The sequence below is a fragment of the Lepus europaeus genome, chromosome 3 (genome assembly GCF_033115175.1).
Source record: "Lepus europaeus isolate LE1 chromosome 3, mLepTim1.pri, whole genome shotgun sequence".
Taxonomy (NCBI): domain Eukaryota; kingdom Metazoa; phylum Chordata; class Mammalia; order Lagomorpha; family Leporidae; genus Lepus; species Lepus europaeus.
Window position 1 is genome coordinate 16,092,377 of NC_084829.1, and position 12,545 is coordinate 16,104,921.

Sequence of the window (12,545 nt, forward strand, 5' to 3'; positions counted from 1 at the left end):
AGACTTTTGTCTCTCTCTCTGCATCTCCTCTCTCTGTGTAACTATGACTTTCAAATAAATAATTTTTTTTAAAAGAAACAGATCAGAAGCACTGAAATGTTAAATAACTTTCCCAAGTTCGCATATGTGACAAGTGGAACCAACAGGATTTCAGCACAGCAAGTCTGGTTCCAAAACCTATCCATGTAATCATGACACTGTGCTATATATATCTCAAACATATATGACTATTATCATATGGAAGGACACATATAAAATTCTTTTCTTGCTCAGTGAAGTGATGAGAATTCATCCACATTGGAGCATGTCATACAGCAGTCAATTTGCGCTTATGTGTTTTATTGAAATAATTATTGGTGGTGTGATTAATGACTCACATAATTTTTAATTCCAGGGAGCTGTTATGATTACAAACCAACTCATAAAAATCTGTAGAGTACATAATTGTTCCATACTTCAGACCACATATTAGGATCTAGTGTTTTAGCAGTGCCCACCAGACAAAACAGCAAGCCTATAGTAGACCCTGAAATATTTGACTCACCCCTCATGGTCACCAAGACAACTGATTAAGCATATAAATATAATTCTGAACTTACTGCATAGGGCTGTGGAGACTGAACATCTCCTTCATAGACAACGGATTTGAACTTGGGTATCAGAGACAACAACTAGTGATATCTTATTTCATGCTATCTTCTCAGAGCACATGTATCTCCAGAATTAATATGCATGATATAAATCGTAAAATTATTGTATGGGGCAAACATTTTTTTAACTCTAGTATCAGAAATGCACACTATGTAAGGCCATTTATTTCTCTTTTTTTCCTTTTTTTCTTTTTTTTCTTTTTTTTTTTCTTTTTTTTAAAAAAAGGCAAACAAACAGAAAGGACGTGTGACTATTGTCATCCCCTTCTTGGCAGCCACGTGTTCAGGGAGGAGGAGCCTTGTCATGAATCTACCTTAACACACTTCTGAAAAAGCAGCAGTCACAGTGACACCGCAGTGGAAATGAGAGAGCTGCAGCCCTGCAGAGCCAATGCTGCCACAAGGTTTGTTTTCCATGGGGCAGGCTCTGCAGTTGTCGGGAAGTCAAACATTGAGGGACATTCTCTGGATCAGAGTAATGGTAACCTTTAATGTCTCCTAGAAAATAATGTGCCTGAGTTGATAAAACAATTTGAGGGAAGTAAGAGAAGAAGAATTTGCACACAAATGGGCAGAGTCTTCTGATTTTCTTTCCAGTAACTGAGAATAAATTAATATGGTAGATGTCTGCAGAGAAATCATATTGTTTACTTATACGATGAGGAAAGACTAAATTTTCCTTTTATGAGAGGAAAACATTAAGCTAGTTCTGGATTTGTGGTTTCAGACACTTGGATCCAACAGAAATAAAAGGTAACTAAGCAAATGAAAATGAAAATGAATGAATAGAGTATTTATTCTTGAAGATTGCACAGCTAGGAAGGACTTAGATATCTTTGCTCCATTTCTAAATCTCATATTGTACACAAGAAATTAGATGAAAATTTTCTGTGCCAGCTTCATAATGAGCAGAGAAGAATGTTCTCCTTCCCTGAATTAATCTGTGGAGGCTGTAGTGATAACAAAAACAGTTAAGGAAATAACAGCTTAGGATGGACTTTCTTTTTAAAAGAATTTTTATTTTTGTTTTCATGACTTTAACTAAAGCCCTGTTTTATTCAGAAGTGAGGCACAATTATACATACCATGTGTCTGACAAGATAAATTATTATTGTTTATTCCCCTGTTCAGATATTATAAAACCTTATTGCCATGAGACAGCTTGCAATACTTTCCAGTTGTTTCTCTTTTGTCTTACTCATTGGCAGTACTCAGGCCCAAATCATGACTTTTGAACAGCTAATCTCAGGGAATCATGAAACTACTCTCTCAAATCAACTATTTCCATTTTTTTATTGCCGTGCTTTTCATAAATACAACTTTAGGAGCATAATAATTCTTCCCGCTGTACCTGCTCTCCCACCATACTCCCACCCCTCTACTTCTTCCCTCTTCTGTTCCCAGTCTTGTTTTCAAACCAACTAATTGACCACTGTATGCTGTTTTTTGGCTAAATGTCTCCACTTTTGAGTCATAGCTACAGTTTTGAATAATTTCTTCATAATAGTCAAGAAACATATTTGAAATGACATGTCAAAAAAAGTTCAACTATTTACATTATCTCTATTCAGAAAGAAAGAAGAGAGGTACCAACTTGAAATTTAGCTGTTATTTTTCAATAAAATATTTTCTGTGAGATTTTGGACCACATAAGATGTGACTGCAGACAAAAAGATATATATATGTAATGTATAAGTACATCACTTGATGTGTATGCAGATAAGTATGTATTTACGAAACCATCGCCACAAGCTATGCCATAAATCAATTGCCAACAAAAGTTTCCTCCTACTCTTTCTGTTTGTTATTGTGTGTGATAAAAAAGCTTAATATAAGATATACCTTTTTATTGAACTTTCATTTAGTGGTTCACTAAGCCTTTGACTATAATATAAATTAAAAGTATATTCTCAAAAATAATAAATAAAACATTAATTTAAAAAAGTGCACTCAAGTGCAAAAAATTTAAGTGAACAAAATAGTCCTGAATGGAAGCTTTCCAGATGCTATTGTAGCTTCAATGCTAAGGAGTCCTCTCTCCAAACTCAGTGATAGGAAAATCTGGTGATAGATTATCGATCTGTTCAATTCTTAGAAGTTTTGGCAACTCTGAGATATTCATGAAAGTGCAGAGGAATTGGATCTGTATAACACTACTGAATAATGCTGAGCTTATTAGCCCCTTAAAAAGAGACTAACCTGTTTCATGATTTTTCACCAGACTGAATAAATGTTATTTGTTTCTACGTAAATAAAATCATTATCTGTCCCATTCATCTTCAAACTACTACCTACCAATTCAGGTAATTTCACAAAATATCGTGCTAACTTTTTAATTAAAACAGTGATGATCAGTAAAAATATGTGGTGTTTTTATTATCATTGTTAATAGTATGACTTACCTTTAACTTTTAGTGAAAATGATACACTGGGGAAATGCTTTAGGCTATACAGACAAAGTGAAGAGCAACAGAAATCATATGTGCATTCTTGAAATTTACAGAATGGTGTTGGTAGGGAGGAGGTTAAAGAAACCCTGTTTAAGCAGGAGTCCTTTGAAGGTATTCTAGAGAATGAGAAGGAGTTATCAAAAGAATAAGTATACAAAAGAGAAAGATTTTCTAGAGCTTTCAATAGGAATAGATTTGACATGCCAAACAGCTGAACTGGTCAGCAGTAAAAATGTTTGAGTGATTTATGAGATGAGAATGAAGCCAAGGCAGAAGTCAAAACATACAAGTCCTTTGAAGACACCTTGAAAAATTATGATACCTCTTGAATGTATTTGAAAATGGCTACCAAGTTTTAAGCACATAGCTAATGTGCTTTCAATGAATATGTTAACAGTGTAGATGAATACATCTGAGTGCAAGTAGTAAATCCCATTAATAGACTCTCATAAGGAGATCATAGTTGTTTGGATAAGGATAAAGTTGTTGGAAATTTTTAAAAATGAGAGGTTACTTAACATATATTTTTGCACTCAAAATTACTAGCTTGGATGATAAAGAAGGAATTGAGGATGAGAGAAAAAAAAAGGAAATAATAAATGCCAGTTCTCTTATATAACAAATTGAAAAATCAAAGATGCTGTTAACTAAAGTATAAAAAGATATTAGCCAAATATTCAAATTTTATGAGTTAATTCATTGACCACCTGAAAGATGTGTTCACTATTTCAAGCTAATGACCTTTGGAAGGAATCATATGGACACATCCTTTTAGAACCAGATCAATGCCAAACTTTTGAATGTGCATGTGGGAAAATTGAGATCCTTAGTTTAAAAGAAAATTTCCCATGGTCACCTAGATTTTTTTAAATGTAATATTAAATTCATTGCCATAAAATATCTGTAATAAGTACCGGGTATTTGGCTTACATTTTTCCATTAGCTTTTCTCAATTATTAACAAAATTTCTCTGCTGTTAATTAGCTCTGCATTGCATCAGATTATTTAGACAGTCCATATTGACTAATTATTTCTTCTTCTTTCCTCTTCTCTTTCTTCCTCTTCTTCTTCTTCCTCTTCTTCTTCCTCTTTGTCTCTGTTTCTCTTTTTCCATCCTCCTCTTCTCCATCTTCTCTTCTCCCTCTAAGACTTAGGCATCAAAGGATTATGTACCAAGGAAATTACAGTTATTTACATGTTTTTATTCTGTGTGGTTTCTTGGACCATCCCAAACTGGAGAAGATTCTGTCAGGAGTTGTCACCGTCTTCTACTTAACTACACTGCTGGGTAACACAGCCATCATTCTTGCATCTCTCTTGGATTCCCATCTCCATACACCAATGTACTTTTTCCTCAGGAATTTGTCTTTCCTTGATTTGTGTTTCACAACTAGCATTGTCCCTCAGATGCTGGTTAACCTGTGGGGACCTGATAAGACCATCAGTTACGTGGGTTGTGTCATTCAACTCTATGTCTATATGTGGTTGGGCTCCATTGAGTGCCTTCTCCTGGCTGTAATGTCCTATGATCGTTTCACAGCGATTTGCAAGCCCTTGCATTACTTGGTAATCATGAACCCACATCTTTGTCTCAAGATGATTATCACGGTCTGGAGCATTAGTTTGGCCAACTCTGTGGTATTATGTACACTCACCCTGAATTTGCCTAGATGTGGAAACAACCTTCTGGATCATTTCTTGTGTGAGCTGCCAGCTATGGTCAAGATAGCCTGTGTAGACACCACAACAGTGGAAATGTCTGTCTTTGCTTTAGGCATTGTCATTGTCCTTACACCCCTGATCCTTATTCTTACATCCTATGGCTACATTGCCAAAGCTGTGCTGAAAATGAAGTCAAAAGCAGGCCAGCGAAAAGCAGTGAACACCTGTGGATCTCATCTCACTGTGGTGTCCATCTTCTATGGTACCATTATCTACATGTACCTGCAACCAGGTAACAGTGTCTCCAAAGACCAGGGAAAGTTCCTCACCCTCTTTTACACCATCATCACCCCAAGTCTCAATCCCCTCATTTACACATTGAGGAATAAGGACATGAAGGATGCATTAAAGAAGCTGATGAGAGTTCACCATGAATCTACAAAAAAAAGAGAAACCTGATGGCATAGAAAAATATTAAGAGTGACTAAGGCAAGTAAATGTGTTTCCATCCTTAATTTTACTGAGGCAAGTAATTCCTAGATCAGAAAATTCAATTTCACAATTCTGTACAAACATTTTGTTGATGGAAAAAATAAACTATCCTGCTTAGCTATTTTATGTCTCTAACCATTGGAATGTCTTCATGGAAAAAGGTTATATGAATTTTCATTCTTTGCTTCATATATAAAACAAAAGGGAAGTGTATATAAACTTGAATGCATTTAAATTATGTTATAGCACTGAAGAAACTGTTTCAGTTATCTGATTTTGTAATCTAAGGCTATGCTTGACTATTCTGAAATATGGATTTAAATGAATGCTTTCATATACATTATGGTTTGTATTCGAAATAATAATATACAACTCACAATTTTATACATTAAATTTTTCATGGTAGCATCCAAACATTTATGAGCACTTGAAGCAAATGATGCAATTTACAAGATAGTAATGGTGATAAACCTTAACTAAAGCAATTCATTCTGCTCAGTAAAACGTTATGCTAACATCTGGAGTAAAGGGTTAAGGGTCTATGATATTTAAATCTCTTACTACTTTATCATGATACAGGACCATAGAAAGGCATGAATTAAAAGGTTTTAAAGGTGACTGATAATCTGATTCATTTCTCACTTACTTATTAAATGTTTATCCCATGATTGTCTCTTAGTAGAAAGAGAATATGACTGGGTTTACATCAGTTGGGTTTTTGACATAAATCTAAGGGAATGTGCAATTTATGTGATGTTGAGAACTGTGATAATACCAGTATGTAGTGGGAAAATAAATGAATCATTTTCATATAGATATTTGTTCTAATGTAGAATGACATGGGATACTGAATTTTTTCTTTCCAGAGTTATCACTTTGTGGGTTTTTTTATTTTTATTTTTTATTTTGACAGGCAGAGTTAGACAGTGAAAGAAACAGAGAGAAAGGTCTTCCTTCCTTTGGTTCACGCCCTAAATGGCCGCTACGGCCAATGCACTGCGCCTATCCGAAGCCAGGATCCAGGTGCTTCTTCCTGGTCTCCCATGTGGGTGCAGGGCCCAAGCACTTGGGCTATCCTCCACTGCACTACCAGGCCACAGCAGAGAGCTGGACTGGAAGAGGAGCAACCAGGTTAGAACCGGTGTCCCAACCCAGGACTAGAAACTGGAGTACTGGCACTGCAGGTGGAGGATTAGCCTAGTGATCCAAGGTGCCAGCCAGACTTACCACGTTGATAATAGATGGCACCTCCCTCCATTAACATGTCATTGCAATGGTTACCTTTGCTATGGGGATTTTCTATGTAAAAACCTAAATAACAACACAGAGATTGGCACTCCAAAGAAAATGAGCTTATTTGGTAGTAGCAGGGCATTACAATACAGTATACATATACAATATACATATACACATATATAAACCATAGGAGCATCCTGGGAGACAAAAGCAAAAGATTTTTTAAAGGTAAAATGAAGAAGGTCACATCGGTTCTCAAAAGAATGATCCTTGACTCCAAGGATCAATAACAAGAGTAGCCATGGTACAAGATTGGATAGGCATATGCTGGGCAGATGTCCTGGTAGAAATATTTTTGTATAGGCTGTGGTTTTAGCAGAGCCTTTTGTGACAGCCCCATCATCAGGCCATCATGCATGAGGACCCCGTGCCTTTAGGGTTCCCTGGCTTCGTATGTCAGTGTTTGACACAAGTGACTCCATTTTCATTCTGACAGCTTTCATATTTCTCCCTTTTCACTGAAATGTTTCTCCACTGAGCCAACACTCCATGGTTAGCTTTAGATTGTTTCAGTTGTAAAACTGCTTCAGCCACATTTGAGCAACAAAATGGGGTTGGCTGGAATGGCTCTCAGTCTACCAAGATTCCACTGTTAGGTTCAATTCTGTCTATTCTGCAGGCGTTGCCTGTTATCTCAAAGACCTGGGCAGCGTTATTCTGTTAGTTGAACTTCTATAGAAATCTGACAGGCAACAATTACAAAGTTTAAAATGAAGCTACAAACAAGTGAGGGTGGAGAGGATGTGGCGAAAAGGGAACCCTAGCACACTGCTGTGAGAATGTAAATCAGTGCACCATCCTAAAAAACAGTGTGGCCCTTCCTCAAAAAGTAAAAATAGAGCTGCCCTATGACCCATCACCCCCTTCACTGGGGATTTAACAGAGCACTATTCACAAAAGCCAAGAAATGCAAACAATTTACACGTCCTTCAACTAATGAATGTTTTTTTAAATGTGGTATGTAAACTCAACACACTGCTACTGAACACAAAAATGGGCGAAATCTTAACTTGGATGAACCTGGCAGTCATCATGTGAAGTGAAGTTTGCCAGACACAGAAAGACAAGCACATGGGACCTCACCCATGTAGACTCAAAAAATGTTGCCCTCGAAGGCAGCAAGATGGCGGAATAGGCAGGAAGCACACTTAGTCCGGGGGGAGAGAAAGTTTAATATAAGTGGAGATACTGCAGGGTCAAGGAAGAGTAGGGGAAGAAACAGCAGAGGAAACTCTTCCGAAACTAGTGATTCACAGTGGACCTGCGTGGAGAGCGTGGGAGCCCAAGTTCGGGACACCAGCGGCAGACTCAACGCACCAGCGCTGGAACGCGAGGTGAGCCGAACCTCCATAGCCCGAGATACCAGCAGGCAAGCAGAAAGAGGAGGCTAGAGGGAACGAGGCTTGAAACTCTGTGGGGAAAAGTTCACCAGGCTAACTAGAAGAGAGAGAAAAAAATAAAAAAAGTGACTGATACGGACACAAGTTTCTCTCTCTCCGCTCACCTCTCAAAGGCGAGCAAGACAGAGCAGGCGCCATTTTGGACATACGTCATAAGCAGGGCGACCTCAGGTCTGCACCAGCCCTGAGCCTAGCAGAAAAACCTGACTCTGTGGGGAGGGGTGAAATAACAGGAGATTAGCATCTAACTTGGCAACCCAGTGGGAGACTGCAGGAGAATTGGAGCCCACACTGAGGGCAGCAGAGATTCCCTGTGTGGTCCTTGGGAAAGAGCTTCCGATCTCTGGCTCCTGTGGGTATATCATTTGCCTGCTAACTACCTCCAATTACGTTCAGCTGTGCGGAATTACTTCCCTTTTAAATCAAAAAAAGAAAGAGAGATTTACCACACCTGACCTGGGAGTGTCATCCTTGACACACCCTCAACCCTGAGGAACCAAACACAGCTCTCAGTCCACACTCATCTCAAGCCTCTAAGGCTCCACTGAAATCAGACAATCCACTTAATATAGAGCCATAGTGTAACAAGAAAAAACACCACAGTGAAGAAACCAAATATCTCCAACATGCCAAACAACAAACGCAAAAACCAAGCTAACAAGAACAAGGAAGACACTATGACACCCCCAAATGAAAAAGACACCCCAATTCAAGATTATGAAGATGATGAGATCGAAGAAATGCAAGAAGCGGATCTCAAAAAATTGATAAGAACATTAAGAAGTTCTCAAAAACAAATTCTTGAACTACAGAAATCCTTCATGGACAAGATAGAAAATCTCTCTCGTGAAAGTGAAATATTAAGGAGGAATCAAAATGAAATGAAACAACTAATGGAACAAGAAACTCTGATAGTGACTAGAAATCATAATGAAATGAAGAATTCAATAGATCAAATGACAAACACATTAGAGAGCCTTAAAAACAGAATGGGTGAAGCAGAAGAGAGAATATCAGACTTAGAAGACAGAGAACAGGAAAGGAAACAGGCAAACCAAAGAAAAGAAGAAGAAATTAGAAATCTAAAAAATATTGTCGGGAATCTACAGGATACTATTAAAAAACCCAACATTCGGGTTCTAGGAGTTCCTGAAGGCATGGAGAGGGAGAAAGGATTAGAAGGCATTTTCAGTGAGATACTAGCAGAAAATTTCCCAGGTTTGGAGAAGGACAGAGGCATCTTAGTACAGGAAGCTTATAGAACCCCTAATAAACATGACCAAAAGAGATCCTCACCACGACATGTTGTAATCAAACTCACCACAGTGAAACAGAAAGAAAAGATTCTAAAAGGTGCAAGAGAGAAACGTCAGATCACTCTTAGAGGATCTCCAATTAGACTCACAGCAGACTTCTCATCAGAAACCCTACAAGCTAGAAGGGAATGGCGAGACATAGCCCAGGTACTAAGAGAGAAAAACTGCCAGCCCAGAATACTATATCCTGCAAAGCTCTCATTTGTGAATGAAGGTGAAATTAAGACTTTTCATAGCAAACAGAAACTGAAAGAATTTGTTGCCACTCATCCTGCCCTGCAAAAGATGCTTAAAGATGTCTTACACACAGAAACACAGAAACATGGTCACCAGTATGAAAGAAGGTAAAGGAAGGAAACCTCACAGCAAAAGATCACAGGAAGCTCAATTTCTCTTTGACATAGAATTAAACTCTGATGCTCTGTTAAAGCAATGTGTTAAAGTAATCTATTATGTTCTCTTGATGTCTGTTAAATTCTAATTGTTCAAAAACAGCTGAATTTTTATTAAGAGCTATGGGTTATTTAAATATGTGCTTTTTTTCAAAAATTTGAATAATCACCTTGTAACAATGATCAAATTTGGTCTATGTTATGTCATGATTTTAAGAAATCTTATTTCAACCAGATATTTTGGAGACATGATAGTTATCTTAATGAGAAAGCCCCAGAGGCTTAAAGGGTTAAATACTTGTAAAATCCTACAGGTGCTTTCAAAAATACTGTGAAGTAAGCAAGTGTCTCTTGTTGGTTGATGAGTTTATAATTTTAAATTGTCAGCAAGCGATCTAGGACTTGCTCCCTCATTTCTCTATTCTAAGCCCAACTTGTTCTTTCATTTCTCTATTCTCTTCAAGGTAGGAAACTAACTCTATTATGAAGGAATCTGTAGGATGCACAATTTAATCTTTAGACCTTATAAAAGAGATGGCTAACATTTTTCTGCAATAGCATAGCCAAAATAAGAACTCAAATAATAATCTCATAGCTAGATTCACTTCGCCATCAGCGAAGTATACAGTAGGTAGAAAAAACCTCCCTTTCAGACCAAAGGGAAAGAAAGTTTTAAAGTGAGAATATAATTTTCCTCATGGGCATTGTCTACCTTAGAAAAACTACTACAGAACATGCCTGTGACTATAGACTTGTAGTTCAGGCCACCGAAGATTAGAGATGGGAAACGGGCACTCCCTTGACTTGCATCCTCTGGTCTGCTTTAACACAAACCAGGAGGAAAAGAAAGCTCGGCATCAGAAGCAATGGGTGGCAGGCCTATTAATGGCTGATCTGTACAATGATCTGCCCTCAAGGAGACCCAACAGGCCAGTCCACTGCAGTGGCTTTCAATGTGGTAAGCATGGGCTTCAGCAGAAGTCAGCTTGTGAAGAGCCCTGGCAGCTCTGCCAAGAGTTGGATCACTGGAAATGGACCTGCTCTGGAGTCGAAGGATGCCCAGGTCAGAGCCACAGATCGTATTGGCTCCAAGCTGAAAAGCCCTTCACTCAGCCCAACTTCCAAAGTGACCACTGCAGCTGAGGGGATGGTCAAGTAGGGTCAGCAACATTGCAGGCAGAACTGTAAATTTCTTGTTAGAGATGCCCCCTGCCTTGACCTGGCCAGCTCTCCTCCCAGGCCAGCCAAGTAATGAAAGTCAACAGAGTGCCTTCCCCTAGGAGGTTCACACCTCCCTTAGGATATACCCCATGTGAAGAGATAGATAGGTCTGGGCCTCTGAATTTACAAGGCCTGAAGCCCACCAGATTATTATCAAGCCCCTTCTATCAGGTTCTATTTGCCTCTCAATCAGAAAACTTCATTGTAGCTTAGACAGCACCTTTCTTAGCTCCTCTAATAATGACTCTGTCCTTTGTTCTAGGCCCTGTCTAGTGCACTTGGGCCTCATTCCTTTGTAATCATAACCTCTACTCTACCACCAATGGCTCTACTCCCAACCTGTGTGTACTGATGGTCCTCTTCCCCACTTAATGCTGTATAATTGTTCAAACCTGGTAAATGCCACTCTTAGGATCATTGGTTACTATCCTCACTCTGTCTTTTATGATTTTGTCTAAATATGATCAGAGTCGGCAAACTTGGAAGGCTTCCATAGCCTTGGCAACTCATGACGACAGCCTAGGATGGTTACTGGCACCATAAACTAGAGTGTCAATTTGCTGGGTCAACAACAGGAGCCACTGTGCAGTTGCTCCTCATGTGGGATCTCTGTCCTTAATGTGCTGTCCATTTTGATTTAATGCTATAACTAGTACTCAAACAGTATGTTTCACTTTGTGTTTCTATGTGGGTGCAAACTGTTGAAATCTTTATACTAAATTGATCTTCTGTATATAAAGAGAATTGAAAATGAATCTTGATGCAAATGGAAGGGGAGAGGGAGCGGGAGAGGGGAGGGTTGCGGGTGGGAGGGAAGTTATGGGGGGGGGGGAAGCCATTGTAATCCATAAGCTGTATACTGGAAATTTATATTCATTAAATAAAAGTTAAAAAAAAAATGTTGCCCTCGAAGAAGTTGAGTGTAAGATTGTGGTAGCCAGAGGCTGGAGAGCAAAAGGGAAAGGGGAGGGATAGAGACCGTTGATCATCATATACCTAATTATAGCTAGATAGGTATGAAAAGTTGTCATACTCTTGCACAGTAGAGTGACTGTAGAAAGGTAACAGTGAGATAGGGAAAGGCTAATTAACCTGGAGCAAATTACGCTTAGATAGGAATCAGAAATTCTGCTATCCTATTTCACTGCAGAATGACTGTAGATAGTAAAATGTACTATTTTCAAAGTCATTTAAATGGTATGTTTACCCTGATTTGCACAATATATTCATGTATTGAAACATCACTTGGTGCTACATAAATATGTGCAAGTTTTGCATCAGCCAGCCAATTTTTAAAAAATTTAAAAATAAATAAAAATCATTTGATTGCTTAAAAACAAAAAGGAGCTGGTGAAATTAATTTTAATAATATATTTTGGGACCAGTCTATGGTATAGAAGGTTAAGCCTCCTCCTGAAGTGTCAGGATCCCATATGGGCATTGATTTAAGTACCAGCTGCTCCACTTCTGATCCAGCTCCCTGCTAATGCTCCTGGGAAAGCAGCAGTGGATGACCCAAGTCCTTGGGACCCTGGACCTATGTGGGAGACCTGGCTTCAGCTCCTGACTCCTGGCTTCAGCCTGGCCCAGCCTTGACCATTGTGGCCATTTGGGATGTGAACCAGCATATGGAAAATCAATCTCTTTCTCTCTCTCTCTCTCTCTC

At 38.6% G+C, this 12,545-nt stretch overlaps 1 protein-coding gene across 1 annotated transcript; it reads left to right on the forward strand.

The window, feature by feature from the left end:
- Nucleotides 1-4,267: 4,267 nt before the first annotated feature.
- On the forward strand, nucleotides 4,268-5,221 carry LOC133756413 (olfactory receptor 2W1). Its single transcript, XM_062187108.1, has one exon. The coding sequence runs from the start codon at nucleotides 4,268-4,270 to the stop codon at nucleotides 5,219-5,221; it is 954 nt and encodes a 317-aa protein (XP_062043092.1).
- Nucleotides 5,222-12,545: the final 7,324 nt, after the last annotated feature.